We start from the raw sequence: 27,915 nt of genomic DNA, 5'->3' as shown, positions 1-27,915 counted from the left end.
CTACTCCTACTGAGACAATTGGAGGGCTACACAACGCCATCAGTGAGCTAAACTAAACACCTGGATAGCTTCATAGTGATTGCAGGAGATTTTAACCACACCAGTTTAAAGGCTGTGCTCCCTAAGTTCAAGCAATGTGTGGATTTTAAAACCAGAGGAGGGAGCATGTTGCACTTTGTGTATACAAACCACCCAGATGCATGCAAGACTACCTTCCCCCCCCCCCCCCCCCCCCACACACACACACACACACCTCGGCTGCTCTGATCAACTTTTCATTATGCTGGTGTCTGCTTACAAACCACTTCTGAGGCATAGCAGGCCAGTAACGAAACTGTCACGTCTGCCAAGGCGAGCCATGTGGTGTTGGAGGGAGAAAGGACCCAAAATGCAGGCAGTAGATGATAATGCTAGTGATGTTTATTTACAAAGTGGCGTAGTGGCAAAACAGGCAATGAGGGATGGCAAATAACTAAAGAAACCTAAACTGGGAAAACTAAATAACAAACCTGAGATGATACCAAACAGTGTGAGAGGCAGAGAGACGCAGATAAGGAAAAAGACACCGTGGAACACAGACGAACCAGCAACAGGCAGGAGAACACACAGGAGTCCAAAAACAACCAAAGGAAACCCCCCGAAGCACAGAGAGCAGATCCAAAACAGTTCGGGAGGCCGACCCGGAGGACGGCGGCACAGCAGTCCAGAACAGTTCATCTCCGGAGGCTGGCCATGCGGAAGGCAGTGGTGACGGCGACACAAGTCTGGAGGCCGGCCGCGCGGAAGGCAGCGGCAGCGTTCAGGAGGTCGTCCACAGTGGCGATGATGCCCAACATGCGGCCTGGCAGATGACCGACGATGGTGAGGCGGCAGTTGGGGACCTGAAGGCGGCGTGGCCCCGCAGCACCAGGCGAGGCAGAAGCTGAAGCGGAGGCTGCTGCAGGCGAAGCGGAGGATGAGGGTGCTGCAGGCGAAGCGGAGGATGCTGCTGCTGCAGGCGAGGGTGAATGATGCTGATGCTGCAGGCGAGGGTGGCGCTGCAGGCGAGGATGATGGCCGGACGGGCTCCTCGGACCCCCCAGCAAAAACAGTCACAGAACCAATGCTAGTGATGTTTATTAACAAAGTGGCGTAGTGGCAAAACAGGCAATGAGGGATGACAAATAACTAAAGAAACCTAAACTGGGAAAAAATGTCCACCACATTACACTCGGTCATCACCCATCTGGACCTGAAAGATACCTTCGCCAGACTCCTGTACATTGGGTTTAGCTCATGATTTCACAGAGACTAATAGAGAAACTCTCCTTACTTGGCCTGAACACCACCGTATGTCTCTGGATCCTGGTCTTTCTGACTGAGAGACCTCAGTCTCTCCATGTTGGGAAAAACAACTCCAAGCCTATTACACTGAGCACTGGATCTTCTCAAGGCTGTGTTCTCAGCCCACTGTTGTTTATGCTGCTAACATACAACTGTGTATCTAGATATGAGGGTAACCTAATCATTAAGTTCGAATATGATACCACAGTGGTGGGACTGATTCGTGGAAATGATGAATCATTGCATTGAAAAAAAGTTGAACACCTTGAGGGCTGGTGTAGGGAGAACCATCGGGTGCTAAATGTAGCCGAAACATAAAAGGTGATCATCGACTTTCACAAGGTGTGGATCAAGCATGCTCCCCCCTTCAGCATCAGCGGCCAATCAGTAGAGGGAGAGGAAGATGTCAGGTTCCTAGGTGTGGAGATCTTGCAAGGTCTGAACTAGCATCAGAAAATCTCAGTGATCCAAAAAGCAAAGAAAGGAGTTTGAAACAAGTCCCTCTCCTCACCAGCATCCTCAGAATTTTTTTAAGTGGTGTGGTTGTCATAATGTGTGTCAGCGTGGTATTCTAGCTGCAGTATGTCAGACAAAACATGACTGCAGAGACTAGTTGGAGCAGCCGAGAGTTTCCTTTCCTCTGTCCAAGACCTCTTCCAGAGATTCTGCAGGAATAGGCCACTAAACATAATAAAGGACCCCTCACACCGTATCCATAAATGTTCTTAACTGATGCCATCAGGCAAACGGTTCCACGTTAACAGAGGCTGAACCTACAGACTGAACCTACAGACTGAACCTGCAGACTGAACCTAGAGACTGAACCTAGAGACTGAACCTGCAGACTGAACCTGCAGACTGAACCTAGAGACTGAACCTGCAGACTGAACCTGCAGACTGAACCTGCAGACTGAACCTAGAGACTGAACCTGCAGACTGAACCTGCAGACTGAACCTGCAGACTGAACCTAGAGACTGAACCTGCAGACTGAACCTACAGACTAGGGCTGGGCGATATATCAAAAAGTTATCGTTACCGAAATTTATGACTCTCATCGATGTCATTTTGCCCATGTCGGTAAATTCGGTATTTAAAAAAAAGAAAAGGCATGTGCAGGTTGGCGATGTTCATGTCCCTTTAAGACGCTGTGCTACGTTACAGACTTGACGGGGTGGAGTCACATGACTCTACTACCTGTAACAAGACGAGACACGGGTGAACAAATGGAGGACGATTTAAATGTTGAAGCAGCAGCGACGGAGGTAGAGCTGGTGGAGGAGGAAGAGGAGACGCTTGTTAACAAAAAAAATGCATCATCAATCGTTTGGCAACATTTATGATTCAACAAGGATGATATTGATCAAAAAATTGTTAAATGTAAACTCTGCAAAAAGACTGTTGCGTCAAGTCAAGGTAACACAACCAACCTCTTCCACCACCTGCAGCACAACCATGTGATTCAATTCGAAGACATAAAAAAAGCTCAAAGCGAGAAGAGAGTAGGACCAGCAAAAACGTCTTCCTCCACCAGGCAGCGGTCAATAACCGAAGCATTTGCTAGTACTCAACTATATGAGCGAACTTCAAAAAGATGGCAAGAAATCACAAATGCTATAGGCTACCACATAGCAAAAGACATGGCTCCTATTGCTACCGTGGAACGCAACGGGTTCAGACACTTCATGAAAATAATTGACAATACGAACTCCCATCACGAAAATATTTTTCAAAAACTATCATTCCCAGCATGTACAGCACAGAGAGGGAAAAGGTTGCTGCTGAATTGAGATACGTTAAGCACGTTGCAGCCACATCCGATCTCTGGTCCAGCCGTACAATGGAGCCGTATATTAGTCTCACAGTTCATTACATCGACAACAAATGGGAGCTGCGTACCAGAGTGCTCGAGACGGCCTATTTTCCATCTGATCACACGGGGGAGATGGTTGGACAGGGGTTGAGAGCGATGCTGTCTGCATGGGACATCAGTGAAGAGGACCTTGTTGCTATAACAACTGACAACGGCCCAAATATTGTGAAAGCTGTCAAGCTCAATAAATGGACACGGGTGCAATGTTTTGGGCACAGGCTGCACCTGGCAATCGGTAAGTGTGTACATCTTAATATATTTGGGTGGTGACATCTGGTGTGTTTTAAAGTGACTTTAATTCTGTGCGTCATATTCAAAATTGAAAGTATTAATGTTTGAATAATGTTTATATAGGCATAAAATACTTAAGACTGCTGAGCAGCAGTGTATCCAGAAGGTTTTTACAGAAGACTTATTGTGAGCCAGTGTTGATCATGTTGTGCTGTGAAATGTAGCAAAATACATGATTTTTAAAATGTTTTATTACTGTGCCAACCCTTTTTAACTTTGTAAATTAAAGATCCTGCCTGAAACCTGACATGGTCAATATGCTTGTGTTTCTTAGCAAGAACCTGGAGTAAACACTACTCAGGTAAACATCTACAACAGTAGTTTGATTGAACCGCTCAGGATACCAAGTCTGCTGCTGCCCCTTTTTGAAGTGCCCTGTTCAAGCCCTGCCTAATTTTAACTATCAGTGTTCTATTGAAGTTTTTTGCAAACAGCACTATTTAATGTTTTTGTTTAAGAGTTTATAGTTTTCACGAGTCACATGGCAGTGCTTAGTATTTATTATCGTTTTTTCTGTGTTCAATTGACATTTGTGTTTGTGACATTATTTGTTTACAAGTTCTAGTACCTCAAGGCCTTAGCAGAGATAGGCCTTTGTCCATGACGGCATTACATTTGCACAATCATTGTTTACTTTGTGAATAGCCAATGTGAAACACATTTATTATTAAACTATTTTGTTTACAAGGGATACACATTTTTTAGAGAGCATGGTTACATATTGTATCCTACACTTTTTATTTTGTTCAGTTAATAAATCTTAACCACTAAAAGTACTTACTACTATTGTCTTCATTTATTTTCAGTGACATTTTACAGTCCTTTAAAGTGGTAATAATATAATTGCAATGAATAGGTCTAGGGGGAATAATATTATCAAAATAACTGGAGGAACTATGCTGCCTGCCACAGCCCCATCAAATGAAGAAAACAAAAACGTTTGTTTCTTTGGCACTTGGGGTGGTTATCGTCCATTTATCGTTATCGAGGTTAACTGCTCAATTTATCGTGATATTGATTTTAGGCCATATCGCCCAGCCCTACTACAGACTGAACCTGCAGAATGAACCGCTTTCTCCCACAAGCTGTTAGAATGCTGAACTGCTGTTTAGGACATATACAGTACTACACCCAAGACTGTGTGGCAATGTTTCAACCTTAGTTTTGATTATTTGTCATTCCTACACAGTCACTTTTACCAAACTGGTATTAACCACTGGTTGCTGCTTACAGCCAGTGAGAGGCTATTTTACAGCTAGACGTCTTGGGCAGTGTGTGTGTTTGTGAGGTTGCTTAATTGACGTTTGTTTGTGTGTGTTTTTAAAGGTTTGTGTTGACCCTGAGGAAACACGCCTTTATTTTGCCTGCACTTGTTGGACAGCAAATTGAGTTTAACCCTTTAATGACCTCTATCTCATCAACATGATCAATACTTGCCATAATTTCAAAGTGCTATCGACAAAACTCTTTTTTTTGTCTAAAATTAACATTGTTGTTAACAAAAAGTTGCCAAAAACACCCAATGTATCAAATGTGATACAAAAAATATCTAATAAAAACATATCATACACAACATGATATAGCAAAACAAAGTGGATTTTGTTATAAGGGTTATTAAACATCTCAGTTCTTTGATGGGCTGGGTCTCACAGGGTTTCCAGATTATTTGTGTAAGTTTCATGACTCTAAAGTTGTCTTGGAAGGTTGTGACACTGTGTTCATGAAATCTGTATAAAGGTCTGAGACACAGTACTGAAAACAAGCTTTGCTGTAGTTCGACAGCTCAGCCACTTGATTGTGGTGTGTAATGAGACTTATTTTCACACAGTCATTTGGCGCTGTCACCAAGTGGCAACACTGTAACACAGCAGTTCATTTCCTGTGTATGTAAAGAATTTCAGTATATGTAACTGTAACTAATGTGTTCCTCCCTTTTCTCTCTCACTGTAGGCACTTCCTCTTTAAAACAGGCACAGGCACTACCCCCCTCTTCTCCACAGCTACTCCTGGCTACACTATGGCAACAGGCTCAGTGTACTCCCCTCCTACCAGGCCGTTACCTAGGAATACTCTATCCCGCTCAGCCTTCAAGTTCAAGAAATCCTCCAAGTACTGCTCATGGAGGTAAAATGAATTTTTCACCTTATTGTCCATCAGTAAGAAAGAGTACCTGCAAGCACACGCTTTGACTTTACTCAGAGTTTCAGGAGTTTGGGGAGATGCTGGCAAACAAGCTCGAGTTAGACCACTCCTGGGCCAATTTGGCTACCGGGGTATGTTCTTCAGATGAGTGGGAAAAACACACAGCACACTTTGCATCCTGTCTCTTTCAAGAACTTTCCCAGAGAGCACAGAGAGAGGCGGTTCTCCCAGATCCACACAACTGAAGTGATTTCTCTTTTGTCCTCATAGAGATCACATTTGATCAGTTTTTGGGTCACTTGATAAATTAAATCAGTATATTTGTGTCGAGAAATAAATGCAAAATATGAAACTGTGTAAAGTGCATGACAGTCATTTTATTCACAGAAAGAGAGTTCATAGATATTTTTTTGTACTTGATAAGCATCAAATTTATCTTTTTATGCTTTGCTTCAGTAGAGTAGATGTTTATTTAAGTAGAAGTAGACAAGATATGCTGAGCAGAGCATTCATGAATGCTTTCATGTGTTGAGACTTTAAAGTAGAATCTAGAGAACAGCTGACTCTGCTATTTGTTTGCCTACCACAGATTTGTGGCTTATTGTAATGCCTTGGTAACTATTTTATATCCTTTAACTCTCCTTTTGCAAGTTCCACACAAACCAGAAACACTCGGTGCAGGGCGAAACTCTGATCAGATGTTATCTTCCACAGACACAGAGATGCAGATATATTTTATCGGCAGTGTCCAATGATGCAGATAAAATGACCAATGTTAGGAAGTAGCATGAGGTATTTTGGGAGTGGTCACACAAGGCTTCAAGCTGGAGCTAACGTTTGTTTGCAAAAATAAATACAATCCCCAATAAGATGGTGGGATTGGTAATTAAAATAAATGAGTGCTTCCAAAATTACTCCAGAAAACTGTGACACGTGTTACAACCTTTGTTTCCTTTGTTTCCTTTTTTCTCAGGTGTACAGCCCTCAGTGCAGTAGGTCTGTCTGTACTGCTGTCTGTCATGCTCTGTTACTGCATCGGTAAGCTAACACACACACACACACACACACACACACACACACACACACACACACACACACACACACACACACACACACACACACACACACACACACACACACACACACACACACACACCTATAATGCCACTGAATGACAAATGAAATCTTGTATTTGTGTCCACTGTTACTGTGAATTCCTGCCGTCTGTTCAGCGTCTTGATATAAGCCATCCTTGTGCTATTGTTGCTGCATGTGGGGGTTTTCTCTCTGTGGGATGAGCCCATCAGATAACCAGATAGTTAAGTTATTAAACCCACACTCGGCAGAGACATAATACCAAGAGACAACACCTGCATAACAGTACAAAAGAATGACTCGTTAAGATCGTCCCCTGACAACATTACAGTTAGGAAATGCATTATCTGTAAGTATTCATATATTATGTCTGAATTTTCATCTTTAAAAAAAAAAAAAAATATATATATATATATATATATATATATATATATATATATATATATATATATATATATATATATATATATATATATATTTATATATATATATATTTATATATGTATATATATATATATATATACATATATAAATATATATATATATAAATATATATATATATATATATATATATATATATATTTATATATATATATATTTATATATGTATATATATATATATATATATTTATATATATATATATTTATATATGTATGTATGCGTCACTTTTCCAGCTGTGGTCATAAAAAGCCCTTCAGTGCTTTTCTTTCTCCCCTGCAACACTTTCAAACTGTCAAAGCAATTTACTCCTTGTTAGATTGTGTGCAAGAAGGAAGAAGAGAAAAAACAGAGTCAGAGGGGAGTTTTTCTTTTTCCAAAGGTCATTGATTCCCACAATAGAACTAAAACAATTACAGCTGAAGCTCAGACGGTCCTTGGACATGTAGATCCCTCGCCACTGGCTTTGTGGGCGGTGTGGTGTTGGTGGGTGGGGAGGGGGTCGGGGGAGGGAGGGGGGAGCGACTGTAATGTCCACATTTTGACTTTTTTCTGGAAATAGAATTACGACTTTAATCTGGTACTTTCAACTTTATTCTCAGAATGCTCGGTGATATCTGTGTTTTTATTCGTGTGGCCCTGATACTACAAGCTAACGTCATACTGAGTAACAGTTTGATTACGTTGAGTTTATTTGCTAAATGCAAGTCACATTAGGCGAGGCCCACGTTAGAGCCATTTCAGAAAAGTTGCAGTAACAGTAACCACAGTCCTGCATAGCTGAGCAGGAGTGGGTGGTAGGCAGGACCGCGCTGTGATCTGAGATACAAGGCGGAAAGAAGAACGCTTTTTAAGAAATAAATGTCATAAGGTGGGAAAATAAACTTCCTGTCTGAACTAAGGAATCGACAAAAAGTGAGTGTGAAGCCAGGGAAGACACAGTGCTGTGAAAAAGTATTTTCCCAGAGGCCTGACTTTGGAATTCTTTGCATATTCATGACACTTAAATATTTCAAGTCATGAAACAAATGTTAAAATTATATAAAGATAACCTAAGTACATACAAAAGATGTAATCTGCCTATAATATTTGAATTGAAGGGACCCTCCCGACCCTCCTTGTTAATAATGAATTAACTGTGATTTCTGGGAAAAGCTTAGCTTCACTCACCCTGGTCTGATTACTGCCAGAGCTGCTGACAAAGTGAAGAAGGCTTAAAGACCTCAAATACAAACATATCCTCCTGTAACATGAAGAAACTCAGAAACAGATGAGACAACGCATGGATGGATGGAGCCTACAGTAAACAACATATATACACACCAGTGAAAGAACAAAGTCAATTTTAAGTTAGAAAACTGTCAAAGTAAAACTGACATTGTGTAAGAGTGTTAGACTTTGTGTTAATAAATAACACGTGCACTATAAATTTAAAAAAACAGGTGGGTGGAATCATATTTGTCACATTCATCTTGTATCTGCCACAGAGTGAAGTTATTATTCAGTTTTATAGAGACAGGAATGATCACCTGAAGCAGGTTGAACCGGTCTGAAGGAGCTCTGTAGCCTCGGTAGTGTGGAGCGGTGCGTCTCATCAGCTGTCCATGATGGAGAGCAGTTTGGAGCTTGTTCAGTGACCTCCTGGGACTCACTGACTCTGATGGTTCCAACTTTGTGAATCAGTTTGTTGTTCCTGCTGGCGTCTCTGCACTGATGCTGCCCGGTACACAGTCTATCAATACATAGTTTATCAATACAAGTATTAGATATATTAGTCACAACTATGAAGAAACTATAAAGGAAAAACCTGAAACGTAACTACAGGAGCAGTCACCGCAACGAGACCAACCCCCAAAACAAGTTTTACAGGTGGTCCACTGACACTTTTTGCCTCCTCGAGATTGCTTTTTTTTTTTTTACTAGTTTTGCATTTGCCTACGGTCACTTTGGTAGCGTAAGGCGATACTTGGACTGATGGACTAATTCTTGTATAGTGTTTTTCTACTTTACCTGACCACTTAAAGCGCTTCATGCCTCATTCGCCCTTTCATACAAGCACTTTCTTTCTATTTAACATTCACATGCATTCACACTGCAGTGGATGCAATGGAGAGCAACATGGAGTTAGTATCTTGCCCAAGGATATTTGGCATGCAGACTGGAGCATTCAGAGATAAAAACATCAACCTTCCAATTAATAGACGACCTACCTCTTGAGCTATAGTCACCCCCTAAACCTGGACTCTAGAAATGATGTGCAGGTAGTCCAAAACCTCCAGGAAAGCACATCAATATTGACATTTTGCTACCAGCACAGTCTCAAGGGCATGGAGGAGATTTCAGGAGACAGGCAGTAACTCTAGGATAGCTGGACAGGTAACTGCACAGGTGCAGTCCTGTAGCAGAAGTATCTGCTCCTTTGTGCAACGAGGAACAGAGCCCTACAAAATAACCTCCAACTGGTGTGAATGTCTCCAACCAAAACCAAAGCTCCTGAGGAAAGCCTGAGGGTTCAGCGTCCTCTAGTGGGCTCTGTGAACACTGTCTGGCACAATGGAGGCTTACTGGCATTTGCCATAGAATAAAGGAATTGGCAGGCCCACCATGGGCACCCTGTGCCTTTTGCAGGTACACCCTGAGCACATGTTGCAAATGTGCAATGGTATGGAGAACGTTCTGCTGCCTGTAACTTCATTCAGCATGATGTTCTGGGGAGGCACAACCATGAAGGGCCACAGATGCACAGACCTCTGCAGGCTACTTAATGGCACCCTGACTTCCATCAGGTACCGGCTGTACTCCTTGGATCCATTGTCAGACCCTATGCTGGTAGAGTCGGTCCTAGGTTCTTCCTGGTGAATGACTATTTCATGTGGCGAGAGCATGCAGGCAGCTCATTGATGCCCAGGTCCAGATCCCCTGAGAGGAGAACCCTCCCCACACCCAGGATGTCATCTGTCATCTCATTCGGAGCCCTTATGCTGCACATGGGGGCCACACAAATCACTGAGTACTATTTTGTGTTACAGTGCAGTTTTCGGCTGCCAAGTTGCATAATTTTGATTTTCAGCGTGAGTATCTGTAGGTAGTACAAGGGGCAAAACAGGCTTCTATAGCTCAGCCTGCAGGGGTCACCCTGTAGCTCTCCATAAGACTTCTCTGTGGGTTTCTTCTGGCTTAAAAACAGTTAGCCCTCACAGTGAAGTCACACACACACACACACACACACACACACACACACACACACACACACACACACACACACACACACACACACACACACAACAAGAAGATTGGTGATTTATATTTCTGTGCATTTTCATATTTCTGCGTCCCAGGTGCTATATGTTCTTTTTCCTTCTGTTTGGTTTTTATTAGAGATGCAGCATTGGTACATTACATTGTGCATTTCTATTTGTGTGCTATCCTTTTATTATATTTTCTCCTAACTTCCCTTTTTCTATTCTTCCTGTCAGTTTAGCCATTGTCAATTTTCAATTCAATTATATTCATATAGCGCCAAATCACAACAACAGTCACCTCAAGATGCTTTATATTGTCAGGTAGACCCTACAATAATACATGCAGAAGAAAACCCAACAATCATATGACCCCCTATGAGCAAGCACTTTGGCAACAGTGGGAAGGAAAAACTCCCTTTTAACAGGAAGAAACCTCCGGCAGAACCAGGCTCAGGGAGGGGCGGGGCCATCTGCTGTGATTGGTTGGGGTGAGAGAAGGAAGACAGGCTAAAGACATGCTGTGGAAGAGAGACAGAGGTTAATAACAGATATGATTCAATGCAGAGAGGTCTGTTAACACATAGTGAGTGAAGAAGAAACACCCAGTGCATCATGGGAATCCCCGGCAGCCTACGTCTATTGCAGCACAACTAAGGGAGGATTCAGGGTCACCTGGTCCAGCCCTAACTATATGCTTTAGCAAAAAGGAAAGTTTGAAGCCTAATCTTGAAAGTAGAGATAGTGTCTGTCTCCTGAATCCAAACTGGAAGCTGGTTCCACAGAAGAGGGGCCTGAAAACTGAAGGCTCTCCCTCCCATTCTACTTTTAAATACTCTAGGAACAACAAGTAGGCCTGCAGAGCGAGAGCGAAGTGCTCTAATAGGGTGATATGGTACTACAAGGTCATTAAGATAAGATGGGGCCTGATTATTTAAGACCTTGTATGTGAGGAGCAGGATTTTGAATTCTGGATTTAACAGGGAGCCAATGAAGGGAAGCCAATATATTATTACATTGTCTTATTATATGACATTATATTATACATATAATGTAGTGACTGGAATAACACTGATAGAAATCAATCAATAAACAGATAAAAGAAAAAGAGGAGCCTCTAGATTCATAAAATCTTGGAAAAGCAAAATGTTTTTGGCACAACTGTGCATCCACTGTGGGTGGGCTGAACTGGGCTCAGAGTGAAGCCCTGGTCTGCTTTGGGGTAGTCAGTCTTCTTCATGCTGCAGACTTTTCCACAATGAAGTTTCTATTGCACTCTTCTCATTATGTTGTCAGTTCCACAAAGGTAATATAAAATATCTAAATAATATGAAATATTTGGTAGCAGAAAGCTGCTGACACCATGTGATGGATGAATGTATAGTTTTTAGATTGAATCTACCTTTAAATCCACAAGATTGTTCTACTGGTTTTTCGCTCTCGCATGATCGTTGCCCTCGCCATTATCCTCTTACCTTATGACTCACACAGACGCCGACACATGCACATTCAGGCTGCTGTTGATTAGCCAGCACTCTCCCATGACCCTTTGCTCATGGCTCACTATGAGGGGTTGTGGGTAACAGGCTAGCACAGCAGGGCTCTAATTTAATGAGGCAGATGGTTGTCTATGTGTGTGCAGAATAACTGCATTAGTGTGTGTTGAGCGTCGTAGGAGGATCCACAGCAGGGGTTTCTCTCAATAAATGTTGCCATGTTAAATCAGTAATTGGTCCTTGACACAACTCACTGTAATATGTATTACAGTGAGAGTGCAGAAATCAGATATTCACGAATTCTTTTAAGTTCCAGACAGTAGAGACATTATAGAGGTGGAGCTTTGCTATTAGAACAATGTCATGTGTCACAATAATGTTGATCCTAGAAAAAAATAGCTCTGGAAAAAAAAATTGGCTTAAGATTGTCACACAGGATATATCAACAGATTATATTAGTTGTTAACCTTTCTGTTTTTAAAGCAGCTACCTGTATTTTGTGATGAAGGTGTTGTTCAGCCTAAGGAGCTTGGAAAGAAAATCGTCTGAACTTCTGTAAGTTTTCTTGAAGGCGTTCCATCCCAGAAGGTTCTTCAGTTCTAAGAGCAATTGGCTGCGAGTCCCAGATTTAAGCCCTATGGGAGTGTCCGAAAGAGGGACATGGACCCCCTATTGATCCTCTAACTCACTAAATATATGAAGTGTTAAATGTGATATGTAGTCTGAAGCAGTGATGTGGTGGCTGTAGCTCAGAAGGTAGAACAATCTGCCAGTTAGTGGTTTAGTCTTTACCTGGTCCTGTGTGAGAGTTAAAGTGTCCTTGGACATACTGAAGCTCAAAGTTGTTGTTTGTTGGTGAGCTTGACAGACACAAAGTGCTGTTTAAGTTTGAATAAATGTGGCTTGTAAAAACAACTGCTCTGAATGTGCAATGAGACTAGAAGTGAAATAAATAATGAAAAAGATGCTAATGATACAATTGTTATAACATTGTTGTATTTACATTTTTGTGTCATAACAAATTATCCAATCAAGCTATTTAGGAGAAAACACAAACATCAAGATAAGCTGTGGATGTCAAAGTGCTTAGAAAACACAGGAAAAGACTGTTTTTACAAGGTATCACAAGTGTGATAGTGTTTTATGTGTGTCTAGATTATGAACACTAATTGGTAAATTATTAACTAGTATTAAAAAGAGTAGATGAATTCGTCGTTCTCCATTTGGAGCATGTAGATAGAGTTATTGATGGGAACTTAATGTTTGTTTGTGTGTTTTATAACTTCTGCTTTCTTTTTTATTTTTAAATGTATTTTGTTTTTCATTTTATTTATATTTGTTCAAAATAAAGCTGTCAATCAAAAATGTGAAGTGTTTTATAAATAGCACTCCATGTTCATGTGCATCATACTTATTGGAGATGAAAAGATAACTGCGATACTGTAAAAACAGTTTATGTGCCTGGCTGAGTGTGGGTTTCCTTTCAGACAGACATCTGATTATCTATGGGCTTGATGATAGAAAAAGTATTTTGATCTGGATCAAATTAATCCCGCACTACAGATTTCCTCAGATACATAACAAATTTACAACTTTTTTATGTCTATAATTAAATCTAGAAGTCATCTTTACAGACTTTTGTTGAATTGAAAAACTGTTGCCTGTGTACTAGGATGTTTTGAATTGTTTGGCAAGTCCAACACAATGAGATGGCCAACAAGACAACGGTTACAGGTAAAGGAACCCTGAGACAGATGGAATAAAACAAAAAACTATCTGTATTTTAAAAATGAGGAAGAAAACACAAAATCCAAATAACAAAATGTTTCATAAGGGGAGAAAAAATAGCTTCAGCTAATAAATGCAAGGCACTGGGGGTAAATAAACTACCAAAATAAAACAGGAGCTAAATAACCATTAACAGGGAAAGGCATAAAATTATATAACAGAGGGGGAAAGACGCAGGAGGACTAAACCCTCTGAAACAAACAGAAACTGGAACAATGAAATAAAAGATGAAAATACAGGGCTAAGAAAAAGTGTTTGTCCCCGTCCTCAAAGAACCCAGAACAACATCAAAGTACCAGAACAACATCAAAGAACCCAGACCAACATCAAAGAACCCAGACCAACATCAAAGAACCCAGAACAACTTCAAAGTACCGAGACCAACATCAAAGAACCCAGAACAACATCAAAGAACCCAGAACAACTTCAAAGTACCAGAACAACATCAAAGTACCCAGAACAACTTCAAAGTACCGAGACCAACATCAAAGAACCCAGAACAACATCAAAGAACCCAGACCAACATCAAAGAACCCAGAACAACTTCAAAGTACCGAGACCAACATCAAAGAACCCAGAACAACATCAAAGAACCCAGAACAACTTCAAAGTACCAGAACAACATCAAAGTACCCAGACCAACATCAAAGAACCCAGACCAACATCAAAGTACCAGAACAACATCAAAGTACCCAGACCAACATCAAAGAACCCAGACCAACATCAAAGTACCAGAACAACATCAAAGTACCCAGAACAACTTCAAAGTACCGAGACCAACATCAAAGAACCCAGAACAACATCAAAGAACCCAGACCAACATCAAAGAACCCAGAACAACTTCAAAGTACCGAGACCAACATCAAAGAACCCAGAACAACATCAAAGAACCCAGAACAACTTCAAAGTACCAGAACAACATCAAAGTACCCAGACCAACATCAAAGAACCCAGACCAACATCAAAGTACCAGAACAACATCAAAGTACCGAGACCAACATCAAAGAACCCAGAACAACATCAAAGTACCAGAACAACATCAAAGTACCCAGACCAACATCAAAGAACCCAGACCAACATCAAAGTACCAGAACAACATCAAAGTACCCAGACCAACATCAAAGAACCCAGACCAACATCAGAGAACCCAGAACAACATCAAAGAACCCAGACCAACATCAAAGTACCAGAACAACATCAAAGAACCCAGACCAACATCAAAGAACCCAGAACAACTTCAAAGTACCGAGACCAACATCAAAGAACCCAGAACAACATCAAAGAACCCAGACCAACATCAAAGTACCAGAACAACATCAAAGTACCCAGAACAACTTCAAAGTACCGAGACCAACATCAAAGAACCCAGAACAACATCAAAGAACCCAGACCAACATCAAAGAACCCAGAACAACTTCAAAGTACCGAGACCAACATCAAAGAACCCAGAACAACATCAAAGAACCCAGAACAACTTCAAAGTACCAGAACAACATCAAAGTACCCAGACCAACATCAAAGAACCCAGACCAACATCAAAGTACCAGAACAACATCAAAGTACCCAGACCAACATCAAAGAACCCAGAACAACTTCAAAGTACCGAGACCAACATCAAAGAACCCAGAACAACATCAAAGTACCAGAACAACATCAAAGTACCCAGACCAACATCAAAGAACCCAGACCAACATCAAAGTACCAGAACAACATCAAAGTACCCAGACCAACATCAAAGAACCCAGACCAACATCAGAGAACCCAGAACAACATCAAAGAACCCAGACCAACATCAAAGTACCAGAACAACATCAAAGAACCCAGACCAACATCAAAGAACCCAGACCAACATCAAAGTACCAGAACAACATCAAAGAACCCAGACCAACATCAAAGAACCCAGACCAACTTCAAAGTACCGAGACCAACATCAAAGAACCCAGAACAACATCAAAGAACCCAGACCAACATCAAAGTACCAGAACAACATCAAAGAACCCAGACCAACATCAAAGAACCCAGAACAACTTCAAAGTACCGAGACCAACATCAAAGAACCCAGAACAACATCAAAGAACCCAGACCAACATCAAAGTACCAGAACAACATCAAAGTACCCAGAACAACCTCAAAGAACCCAGAATAACATCAAAGTACCCAGAACAACATCAAAGTACCCAGAATAACATCAAAGAACCCAGAACAACATCAAAGTACCCAGAACAACCTCAAAGAACCCAGACCAACATCAAAGAACCCAGACCAACATCAAAGTACCCAGACCAACCTCAAAGAACCCAGACCAACCTCAAAGAACCCAGAACAACATCAAAGAACCCAGAACAACCTCAAAGAACCCAGAATAACATCAAAGAACCCAGAACAACATCAAAGAACCCAGACCAACATCAAAGAACCCAGAACAACATCAAAGTACCCAGACCAACATCAAAGAACCCAGAACAACTTCAAAGTACCGAGACCAACATCAAAGAACCCAGAACAACATCAAAGAACCCAGACCAACATCAAAGTACCCAGACCAACATCAAAGTACCCAGAACAACATCAAAGAACCCAGACCAACATCAAAGTACCCAGAACAACATCAAAGAACCCAGACCAACATCAAAGAACCCAGACCAACATCAAAGTACCCAGAACAACATCAAAGAACCCAGACCAACATCAAAGTACCCAGAACAACCTCAAAGAACCCAGAACAACATCAAAGAACCCAGACCAACATCAAAGAACCCAGAACAACATCAAAGTACCCAGAACAACATCAAAGAACCCAGACCAACATCAAAGTACCCAGAACAACCTCAAAGAACCCAGACCAACATCAAAGAACCCAGAACAACATCAAAGAACCCAGAACAACATCAAAGTACCCAGAACAACATCAAAGAACCCAGAACAACCTCAAAGAACCCAGAATAACATCAAAGAACCCAGAACAACCTCAAAGAACCCAGAATAACATCAAAGAACCCAGAACAACATCAAAGAACCCAGAACAACATCAAAGAACCCAGAACAACCTCAAAGAACCCAGAATAACATCAAAGAACCCAGAACAACCTCAAAGAACCCAGAATAACATCAAAGAACCCAGACCAACATCAAAGAACCCAGAACAACATCAAAGTACCCAGAACAACATCAAAGAACCCAGAACAACCTCAAAGAACCCAGAATAACATCAAAGAACCCAGAACAACCTCAAAGAACCCAGAATAACATCAAAGAACCCAGAACAACATCAAAGAACCCAGAACAACCTCAAAGAACCCAGAACAACATCAAAGAACCCAGACCAACATCAAAGAACCCAGACCAACATCAAAGAACCCAGAACAACCTCAAAGAACCCAGACCAACATCAAAGAACCCAGACCAACATCAAAGAACCCAGACCAACATCAAAGTACCCAGAATAACATCAAAGAACCGTGGCTCTCACTTGCCTCAGATAAGATATTGTTCATGATTCAAGGTTGAGATAAAGACTGGCAGAGTTCCAAAGAACAAACCTCTGCTGACTAAAGGAACACACAGACGTGTTCATGATCCACAAGACTTTTTGGAAACTATTCTGTGGAATTATGGCATAATATTTAAACATTTTGAAAGGTTTGCATCCTGTTACATGTGGTGCAAAATGAACAGCATTCCATAAAAAGGTCAAATATGGTGGTCGTAGTATGATGGGCTGCTGTTGCTTTGCTGCTTCAGGATCTGGATGACCTGGCGTGACCTTAAACAGGCTGTTCTCATAACCCTCCAATTTTATAGAAAGATGACATGGACAACATTCCTCCGCGGGGATGTTGAAATCCATATCGCAAACACTTACTCTTCTCGCTGCCAGCAGCACAACTTATTATTGGGCAATTCTTTTTTCACACAGGGTCCATTGTTTTTCACTTAATAAATCTGATTTTCATTTAAAACTGCATGTTCAGTGTTAGTCAGGTTTGTTTGTGATCTGAAACATGTGACACGCTTGCTCATTTTGTTTCAACATAATTCTGAGGCTCCTTGTCCTGTAGGAGTGAACAACAGTTTGAGCTGAGATCTGTGATGAGCTGTGTGGTTGTGGATGTTTCTGTAGCTGGTGGATACTCGTTTCACTTTTTATCCTACTTATTTCTCAACTGAGATGTAGCAGGAGATGAGCTTGATGTCTAAAGTTGTCTGATGCTTTAACACAAACACACACCTGATGCTTGTTTATGTGTGTGTGTGGAGGTGAGCGAATGGTTAGACTGGTGTTCGCTTGCATATTTGAGTGTCTAATAGATTACTGCTGAACACTAAACATTTTGCCCCCCTGTTCGTCTGCTCCTCTTTGCAGCCATGCACCTGTTTGGTCTAAACTGGCAGCTTCAGGAGAGTGAGGGATACGGAGCCTTTGAAAATGGAGGTGGAGGAAGAGACACAACACCCAACACATTTATAGTGTCTACAGACAACAGTGAGTCCCTGCTTAAAGAATTTTTCCTTCCCTTTCTTTTGACATTAAAAACAATAAAAGCTGTGGAAAAGAGCTGGACGCAGGAGCCCAGGATAGCCTTCAGAGTTTACCACATATTATAATCTGCCACTCACTCTCAGAGGTCAGGGTTTCTCTCCAGCCCTTTTCAGAGTCTGATGTTTGATATCACTTTGATGCTTGGCAGGCACACACACACACACACACACACACACACACACACTGAGTTGGACTTGAACAACACCCTTAACTGGCTTTTTGAAGATGGAGATGTAGTGACCCTGCTCTGAGTCCCTCTGGACTCGAGGCAGAAGACAGGAAATGGACAGTACAACTCAAAGCAACCAGATACAAACCAAACAGATTTTCACATCAATAACATGCTTTGTTTTTAAGTTATGCAGTCTGAAAACTTATTTTGAAGGCAGTGACTAACAGCATTGCAAAGAAACCAGAGAAGTATTGTAAAAGAAAAATGAGTGTAACAGGTAACAGAGATGTAGGACAAAAGCCACGGCTGCTGACCTCACCCTGCCAGTCACGCTTTTGTTAAATGTGCAGCTTTTCTGTTCTGTGGTTATTCTCTCTCTTTGTCTGCCTGTCAGACTCTTTTAGTTTCATGTCTTCATTTTCTCAGCTTTTCTTGCCTTTTTTTCTCAATTCGTTCTTTTCTTTTTCTCGCTGCTCATCCCTTCTGTTCACACCACAAAGCAGTGCTGAATAAAACTTAAAATGAGCGAGATAACAGCAGCACACACCGACTGTTGGAGGATGTTTACTGAAAGCTGTGAGGGCTCTGAAATCGTTGTTTGGAAACAGAGAAAGACTATAAATGTTTCCTTTCTGCTGGAAAAAGTTTGCTCCCAAACTTTAAACTTACAACAGTTTAAATATGTGCAGGGATATGAGTCGAAAACAAGTCACAGATAATGTTAAAGAAAAGAAAGAAAGAGTTAAACAGGTTTAAACGATTTAGGCAAAGAATGAGTTAAATGGCAGTGTTGGAAAGCAGATCTCCACTCCTGTGTGTTAGCTGTTATACACAGGAAGAGTGAGGAGAACTACAGAAACGTCAGGGGTGGGAGTCTTTCTCACATAAGAAATAATAGTTTGCGTCTTTGAGTTGAACACTTGTGTTATATGCAGCATGTCATATCAGCTAATGCATAGCACAGGTAAATATTCACACTCTGCTGACACACCTGAGCCAGTGCTGGTGAACACACTCTAGCTCTACTCTCTGCAAACTACACTGCAGCTAAAGAAACACAAACAGGTGTGTGTGCCATGATTCCTTTGTGTGAAGGAACCTTTTCTCAGTATCAGTTAGTGTTAGTGTCACAGTCCACGACTGACACATTCAAGGACATTCAGTAAATCACATTGTTGCAGGTTTAAGGGCGTCTTTGCTTTAACAGTGTGGCAGTTCTGAACACAATAACATTAATAACACAACAGCCAAGTTAACTCATAATCCCGTCCATTGCAGTATAATACATTCTGTCAACGTTTAGTAAGGTGTAGATTCTATAAAACATGCATCATTGACGTTTGTCCTTGTTGTTATGGCCCTCCCAGTCTTTTCTTTAATGGTTTGTGTGGTAGGTGTTCCAGGTTAACTGGTTTTTACTTTAACTGGTTAGATTTTTCTACAAATTCCACTTTCATTGTTCCAGATGTTATACCTGCAGATTATTCTTTACCCTCTTAAAAGCATGACATACACTGGAGTTTCTGTGTGAGGTATGGGGTACAGGTCAGGAGGAAGAACATGTCATCTACTAATCAAAGCAGTGGTGGTGGTTCAACTCCTGGCTGCTCGAGTCTGTGTGCCAAACATCCTTGAGCAACATATTAACCCCAAGTTGCTCTTTGTTGCGTTTCCTGTAGGCTGAATGTTGGATAGAAAGCACAGAAAAACATAGCAAAAGTGAATGAGGCAGGTTGTATAAAGCATCCAAGGTGCTTATACAACCTGCTCTGCAAGAGTAGAAAAGAACCAGCCCAGTTACCATTTACATATATAACTGTTAACCACAGGGATCAGCCACGTAAGCGTGCCGACACTTTCTGAGGTTCAGCTTTTGTTTTCTTTCGTGACTTTGCACTCACTCAAAAGAAAACCTTAATTAACCTGTAAGAAATCTCTGAGTGTTATTATATGTTCACTTACTTACTGTTTTCAACTGACCAAACATAATCATTTCTTCTGCAGTGAATTTTCTGTAGTGAAGTACCACAACCAATGTAACCTGTCTCCAGTGTCTGTTAGCTCTCTAACAAGCACTGGTATTATCTCCGATGTCGATGATGGACAGTGTTCTTCCTACGTAGCCATGATGGTGGCTTTTAGAGCATCTCATGGATTCAGTTTGATGTGTTTTCCTTCTGCAGGTAAGATGCTTTTTCTAGAGAACAACACCATAGACACAGGAGAGGTGGATGTGGGGAGACGAGCCATACAAGATATACCTGCAGGTGAGCTGTGTACACAAATGCACCTGTGTCGGGATCTGCTGTGATTAATACTCTGTAAACTCAGTGTAACATTTCCAACACCCCACACCAGTTTGTAGGATTGTTACGTCGTGTAGTGGAATCTTTCTGTGTTTCACCTCCATGTTTCTGTTAATCAGTTATATCAGTGATGGCAGAGATTCTAACAATTCAGTGGAGTGTGTTACTTAAATCTACTACAAAGAGGAACGTAATCATATTATAATAACTATACTTGCAAACAAGGCAGCACAGTGGCGATTACACACAGCAACAAGGTCCTGAGTTCAATACCCCCACCTGCCCGGGGCCTTTGCGTGGGTTCTCTGGCTTCACAGTCCAAAGACTTTCATTATCTAAATTGTGAGGATGGAGTTATAAATATTCCACATGTGAGGAACTCTGCATCTGTAGCACTGTGAATGAAATCACTAGTTTTGTTTACTGGTTTTCACTTCTGACATTATTTTCGAGTGTGTCACAGTAATAAGCCTTAAAGGTTAAACGGCTTTCTTGAAATGAATTCCTTTGCCACATATTTATGAATAAGACGCAGTAGTAACTTGTTGTGCTACAACACCACACGCAGTTGCAGGAAACAGAAGTCGATGGGAAATGAATAACAAATCACACTGTTTTTATAAAGACAATTAACACTGAGAAGGCGGCATTTCTGAAAGTCAGTTAGGGAGTGTTAATATTTAAATCACTGACGTTAATGTTGTTCTGTTTCTTTATTCAAGGTGTGTTTTGGAGGTCCCAGCTGTATATCGACCAACCACAGTTCCTGAAATTCAACATTTCCGTCCAGAGAGATGCTCTTGTTGGTGTGTATGGACGCAAAGGCCTACCACCTTCACATACACAGGTAACACGGGAATGCAAATGTTACCAGGACTACTTTAGAACTACTGCACCAACATATTGGAGAGTGGAAAAAGTGCATGAAGTGATATTTTCACCATTTGAAGTACTAATGAAGTAATGTCTAGCTTTAATCATTGTCGTGCGATGACATAGGTTCAAGTTTTTGCCATTTGGCAGTCAGCATTGACTTTTAAGAGACTGCTAATATATCCTCTGTGCCTCTGTGTCCATCCTTTCATTGTTAATAACATTCAGGGCTCTAGAGTGCGACCAAATATTTCAATGGTGCGACTAAAAAAAAAAAATTGGTAGCAGCAGTGCAACCAGCTGTTCCAGTAAAAAAAAAAAAAAGTCTCTGAAAGTCCGTGTGGTCAACAACTGACACACATCATGCCCCTGTCGTGTGTCCCAATCAGACATAGTCGTGGGGCGACCGTGGCTCAGGGGGTTGGGAAGCGTATCTGTAACCGGAAGGTCGCCGGTTCGGTCCCCAGGCTCTCTTTCCTGGTCGTTGTGTCCTTGGGCAAGACACTTTACCCTACCGCCTACTGGTGTTGGCCAGAGGGGCCGATGGTGCGATATGGCAGCCTCGCTTCTGTCAGTCTGCCCCAGGGCAGCTGTGGCTACAACCGTAGCTGCCTGCACCAGTGTGTGAATGTGAGAGTGAATGAATAGTGGCATTGTAAAGCGCTTTGGGTGCCTTGAAAAGCGCTATATAAATCCAATCCATTATTATTATTATTATTATAGTCATGGGCGGGACCTCTATGATATGAGAGAGAGGTGAGTAGCTTGAAAAAAGGGATATCGATTCATTAAATCCTGAATCGACTTTTAAATATAAACTTATTTTGCCAGAAACGCCAGAATCTCAGGTTAAAGCTCACAAAACTATTTCAACAACCATCATGAGAGCAGGTAACGGACTCCACACAAAGACGTAAACACAGAGCGGACCTCCACGCATCAGAATCAGCTTTCTGTTTCGCGGCTTTCTCACCCGACGGCCCGTACACGGACACGCCGTCGGGGCTGAAAGCCGACAGCTCGCTGACTCTGATGCGTCCGGTCCGCGCTTTGTGTTTACGGCTTTTTTGCGCGAGATTCTGATGCTGCAGGTTTTGTCTCTTTCCAACCAAAATTCACTGAACCAGCAGCAAAAGAAGATCCAAACTACGCTTCACATAAACCTCGTCATGAATTCCCTCTGACTTCTGCTGTTTTGCACTTCATGCACAGCTCTCTCTCTCTCTCTCTCTCTCTGTACTTCCCGTCTCAGATCTCTGTTTTCGGCATCATTCATGTACTTATTACCCATCAGTCTACCGTTGTTTTAAAATGATGCAAAATTGCAGAATAGTTTTAAGTTTATCTGCAATAAAAAGCCAGGCCAGGAAAGTCTCCTTCATGTTTTTTTCTCTTTTATCCTCAGTTACTTTGACACAAACGCATCTGCTGTGATGTTCACACCTCTGATGAAGTCTCATGTGTATCAGTACTGATAAATGATCAGAATTATAATATTTCTGACTGTCTGAGGCAAAATTGAATCGAATCAGGACCTTGTGAATCGGGGTCGAATGGATTGTAGAAATCAGTGATGATACCCAGCCCTAGTGAGCCGTAGTGAGCAGCCTAGGCCTGACAGAAGTGGCTGCGATAGCACTGCCCAAGTGGCTCCTCCCCCAAACAGGCCGTCAGAGGAGCCGATGTGATGATTGAGTTTAACATTGTCTGCAATATTGCCAAAGAGTGCCAACGCACTTTAAGCACAAGCACCCATTCAGTAACTTATCTTTCTTCTAGAAATGCACTCCAAATAAAGAACTTTGTGTTGACAAGATTGTTAGTAAATCATTTACAAATCAATTTTGTCTGCATAGACAGCAATTTCCCCCAAAAGTGCACATGTAGAACTGCTGTGTTAAGCGATGTGGTTGAAAACTTTGGGTGCGCCTAAGAAAAAAAGTTAGGCATAGCAGTGCAACCGTGGCAACAAGTTAGTGTAGTGCCCTGACATTATTTTCCAGCATCTGCGTGACTCATTTGTAAAAAACAAAAACAAAGCAACATTTTTTGAACAAAACAAAACAAAGTTTGGCTGAATGTTTTCGGTATTGCTGCGTCTCTGGTCTTTCTGAAGCTCTTTCACAGTTGCTGCTTCTTTGCTCATTTTTCCAGTGAATTTTCCTCTATTGGTCAAACGTATCTAAAGTCAGAGAAGGAAGCTGACTCAATGGGATGTGACCTTAAGTAAGTTTTAGCCCACTAAAGACTATTACTAATTATTAATTAATAAGTAATCATCTGGGAAAGGATAAGGAACTCATTTAGACAACAGATTACCTTCAAGAGAGAGTGACCTAACTCACCACTGAAGGCCTCAGGGGAGCAGAACGACGGAGAGGAAGTGTCAGAGCAGGTTCAGAGCTCGGGGACCAGGTTCGGCAGCCTTGGTGTTAGGGTTTGAATCATGGCGTATATCTCATTGGTGAATTTTCAGAAGAGAAGATAATCTGTTTATGTTGACCTAAAACATTATCCTGACATGGAACATGCAGAGTCTGTACATAACCAGATTGTTCTGTTATGTTGGCTGAACTCCAGTAAAGGCCTGACACAGGACCTGAGAGCTGCATCTGGCCCTTCAGCTGATCATCGACTGTTCGCTGAAGCCTGATGGTGTCGATGGGATCTGGTTAGAATTGGAACCATTTGACTGGCAATGGCTTCATGTTTGAGGATGACAATGGTCCCAAACACACGGCCAGTGCAGTAAAAGCATACTCGGATAGAAAAAACACACAATGGAAAGCTTGCAGTATTGGACTGGCTTCTCACAGTGTCAGCCTCAACATTATTGAAGTGCGATCATTCTGACAGAGAACAGAAAGAAAGGCAGCCGAGATCCAAAGACGGACCTTGGAATCTCCTTCAAGAAGCCTGGAGAATACTTCAATAAATGATGAGAAAATTACAGGTGGCACATATCATGTGGCTGTTTCTGTTTATGCTCGGTCATGTCTGAAAGGGACTGAGAGGAACCTTCATTTATAATGTAAATATAGATGAAAGGGCATCTGTCAAAAGGTTAGAAGCTATGTTATGCATTCAGCATACAGAGATGACTCATTTAATTGTGGTGTATGTGTGCAATAGTTGCCATGGTAATGTAGGTCATGACCCTGGGATGAGATTTTGTAGGCAAAGGACGACATGATATGTTTCCAACTGAGACGATATTGATGTTTTTATCTTTACGCCTGAAAATGAAACCTCACTGAACCAGTGGCTGCAGCTGATATCTGTTCACTACTATAACATTTAGGACAGTTTGTCGTCGTCCCTAGTTCGTCTGACTTTTCTACTTTCAACAAATTTCCGAAATGCTCAGAAAAGCGCATCAAATCAACACAGGAACGACGGCGCCGTCCTAGTGGCAGCCTAAGGCAGCTGCTCTCCGACTCTCTGATTCTGATTCAAGTTATAAATATTTCACAGGCAACTTTGCAAGTGAGTGAAGTGCTTCGTAAATCTTAGTCCAAAATGAATATAAGCTTCTTCACTAAACTATTCCTTTAATGACGACATCTCTGTGTTCTGTCAGAGGACTAATCCACGCAGTCACACAGCTCAGTGTTAGCACTTTAGATGACTTTGCTTCCTGTAAAAGGGAGTTTTCCCCTTTCACTCATTGTTTTCTCTATTACTGTTGTTGTGAAATGGTCCATTACACACAGAGCGAATTTCATAGACGTCTGTTATGTCATGTGAATACTCAGAGTTTAATTGGTGATATATTTAAGATTCACCTAAGACCATGTGACAGCATCGTGGCCGGTTTAGCTCAGTGGGCTGTGTGGCTGAGAGCGGCTGGCCAGGGTTCGAGGCTGACCTCTGTCCTTTCTGCATGTGTTTTATTTAAAGGGACAGTGCAGTCTAACATAGTCCAAGTGCAAAACATGAAACTTGTCATGGTCCTGCGGCCATGACTCAGTGACTTTATGTTTATGTTCTTTATTGTTATTACTTTCATTATTATTCATGGCTGTTTTGGGATGGTTTGTGTTTGGGATTTTAGACACTGGGTTCTGGGTTTGTGCTCCCTCTGTTGGTCCCTGGTGTTAGTGTTCCCCTGTCTCGTCAGGTTAATCAGGTCCAGCTGTTTCCCCCACCTGTGTGTGATTTCCCAGTGTCTCTTTGTGTACTTATAGTGTGTGATTTCCTCTGCTCCTCGTCGCGTCGTCTGTCTTCATACCTGGTGTAATCCCCTGCGTGCTCTCCCTGCTGTTCTCCCTTCATGCTCAGGTTTGCTATTTCTTTGTGTAGTTTCTCCCAGTTAGTTCATCCTTAGTTCTGTTTTACCATCCCCACTTTATATTGGATATTATCAATAAATCACCCTCACACCTGAATAAGTGCTGCGTTTTGAGTCCTCCTTCCGCTCTCCACACGGCCGCTGCCCTGGACCGTGACAAAACTGATGTAACGCACATAAGTTTAGAGTTATTGCTCATTTTCAACCATTGTCCCTTGTCACAATCACAATGCACATATTTTACAATAGAACATAAATTTTCATAAAACTAAAATACATCATGGATACAACTACAATTAATAGACAATAAATAAAAAAACAACAACAACAAAAAATCATTCATTAAAATGACGACAGCTCTGATTTGCCTTTAACTAAACTTTGACCTTCACTGTAAAGGGTCTGATGTTTGACTTCGGTTGGAAGTGTGCTCCACAGACGGCAAGCTGGAAAATGCTGACTGACCAAATGTAGCTCTGCGATGTGAAACCTTATGGTCACCATGCTCCCTAGTAAGATGTGTTCTCACTGCACTGCCTAACAAAGCCAGTAAGAGGCCAAAAAAGACCACTCGATTGTCACACTGACCTGCACTGCTGTCCTTGCCAGGCCTTGGCCCTTCAGGAGAATCCAGGTACTGTGCAGGGTGACAGAAACTGGACATGCTGAGCATCACCTCTAAATCTCAAAGAGCACAGTGGTTAGATTGTCATAGCTGAAACTTTAGGCTAAACCTTGGGGAAAATAAGATGTTTGCATTATTGTGCTTTTTTGTTTTCCAGTATGACTTTGTGGAACTGTTGGATGGTAGTCGACTTATTTCGAAAGACAAACGAGCACTGAGTGACACCGACGCAGCACACATACGTCTAGCCGGTTCTTTCGAAGAAGAATCTGAGGGAGGCCCCCGACATATCCGCTCCGTGAATGTGCATGAGGCTGGGTTCATCCAGTACCTGGACACTGGAATCTGGCACCTGGCGTTTTACAATGATGGACGAAACACAGAACAAGTCTCCTACAATACCATCATCATAGGTGAGACATGCTTGTTCTTCCTGGGACGTTGCTGTAAGAGTGAGTGCACCTCTTCAAAGCATGTGCTCAACGTATGTGCTACCAGCTTGTTGTTACAGAAATTCAAATCTACTACTACTGTTAATAATAACAACAATAATTATAGTGAGAAACATCAAAGCAGGTTCTGGAGCTCATGGTTATCTGGAACGTGACAGACAACTCGATCTTAACTCGAAGCAACGTTGAGTAAAGCTGCATTCGATTCCCTGATAAGTTATCTCGAAAAATGAGTTTGAAGTGAAAATACAGACAGTTGAATAACAGATTCAAGCCCAGAACTTTCTGTGAGGGAACATCAGTCACGATATAATCTACATGTAAATGACAACAACATTTCATCCAGTTTTACTTTTTTAACCAAACTGGTTGTGGTTATTGTTGAATTCTCCCAATTCTTTGAATCTTTGGGCTGAAGGAGGGACAATACTCGGTGTATCAATGCTCAATCAACAATCATTTATTTCCATACAATTCAACAGTTATGAGCATAAGGACCATCATGATGGGGAGAGCTGCCTGCAGAGGGTCACAGCAAGTCTCAAAATAGTGACGGGTTACACAGCTTTTTATACTCTCTAGTGGCCCCCACCTGGTCGTAAAAGACCAAACATCACATTCTTTCTCTGTTACAGCGCCTAATTTATGACCTCGGCAGTTGTTTCTCTGCTTTCTGTAAGGTGGGGGTGTGGAATGTGGTCTATCTATCTCCCCTGTCTTTAGACACAGAGTCTCCTGCTTACAACCTTCTCTTCATGATTCAACAATTAAGCATGTCAAGAAAACAGTGTAACACATTCCCAGCAGATCAAGGATACAGAGTGATGCACATTTATCTAATGAACTAATATGTGAATATGTTCTGTTAACTCAAAAGTATAATGAGAACTAAACTACATACAGCTCACACACTCTATATTAAAGGGTATAATGTGATCTACAGCAGTATTCTAATTCAACTACTTTGATTAC

General features: G+C 41.6%; 1 protein-coding gene across 1 annotated transcript in view; it reads left to right on the top strand.

Moving 5' to 3' along the window:
• Positions 1 to 27,915, top strand: part of tenm3 (teneurin transmembrane protein 3) — a 179,457-nt gene that overhangs the window by 66,440 nt on the left and 85,102 nt on the right. The window contains exons 4-9 of the mRNA XM_085409014.1: positions 5,436 to 5,609; positions 6,601 to 6,665; positions 18,048 to 18,167; positions 20,580 to 20,663; positions 21,425 to 21,549; positions 26,649 to 26,904. Of these exons, the coding sequence (XP_085265140.1) occupies positions 5,436 to 5,609; positions 6,601 to 6,665; positions 18,048 to 18,167; positions 20,580 to 20,663; positions 21,425 to 21,549; positions 26,649 to 26,904 (824 nt within the window). The remainder of the gene's footprint in view (positions 1 to 5,435; positions 5,610 to 6,600; positions 6,666 to 18,047; positions 18,168 to 20,579; positions 20,664 to 21,424; positions 21,550 to 26,648; positions 26,905 to 27,915) is intronic.

Source organism: Rhamphochromis longiceps, linkage group LG6 (assembly GCF_057381845.1).
Source record: "Rhamphochromis longiceps isolate RC_006_pf linkage group LG6, R_longiceps_female_GT1.1, whole genome shotgun sequence".
Lineage (NCBI taxonomy): Eukaryota > Metazoa > Chordata > Actinopteri > Cichliformes > Cichlidae > Rhamphochromis > Rhamphochromis longiceps.
This window is presented reverse-complemented; position numbering and strand designations above follow the sequence as displayed.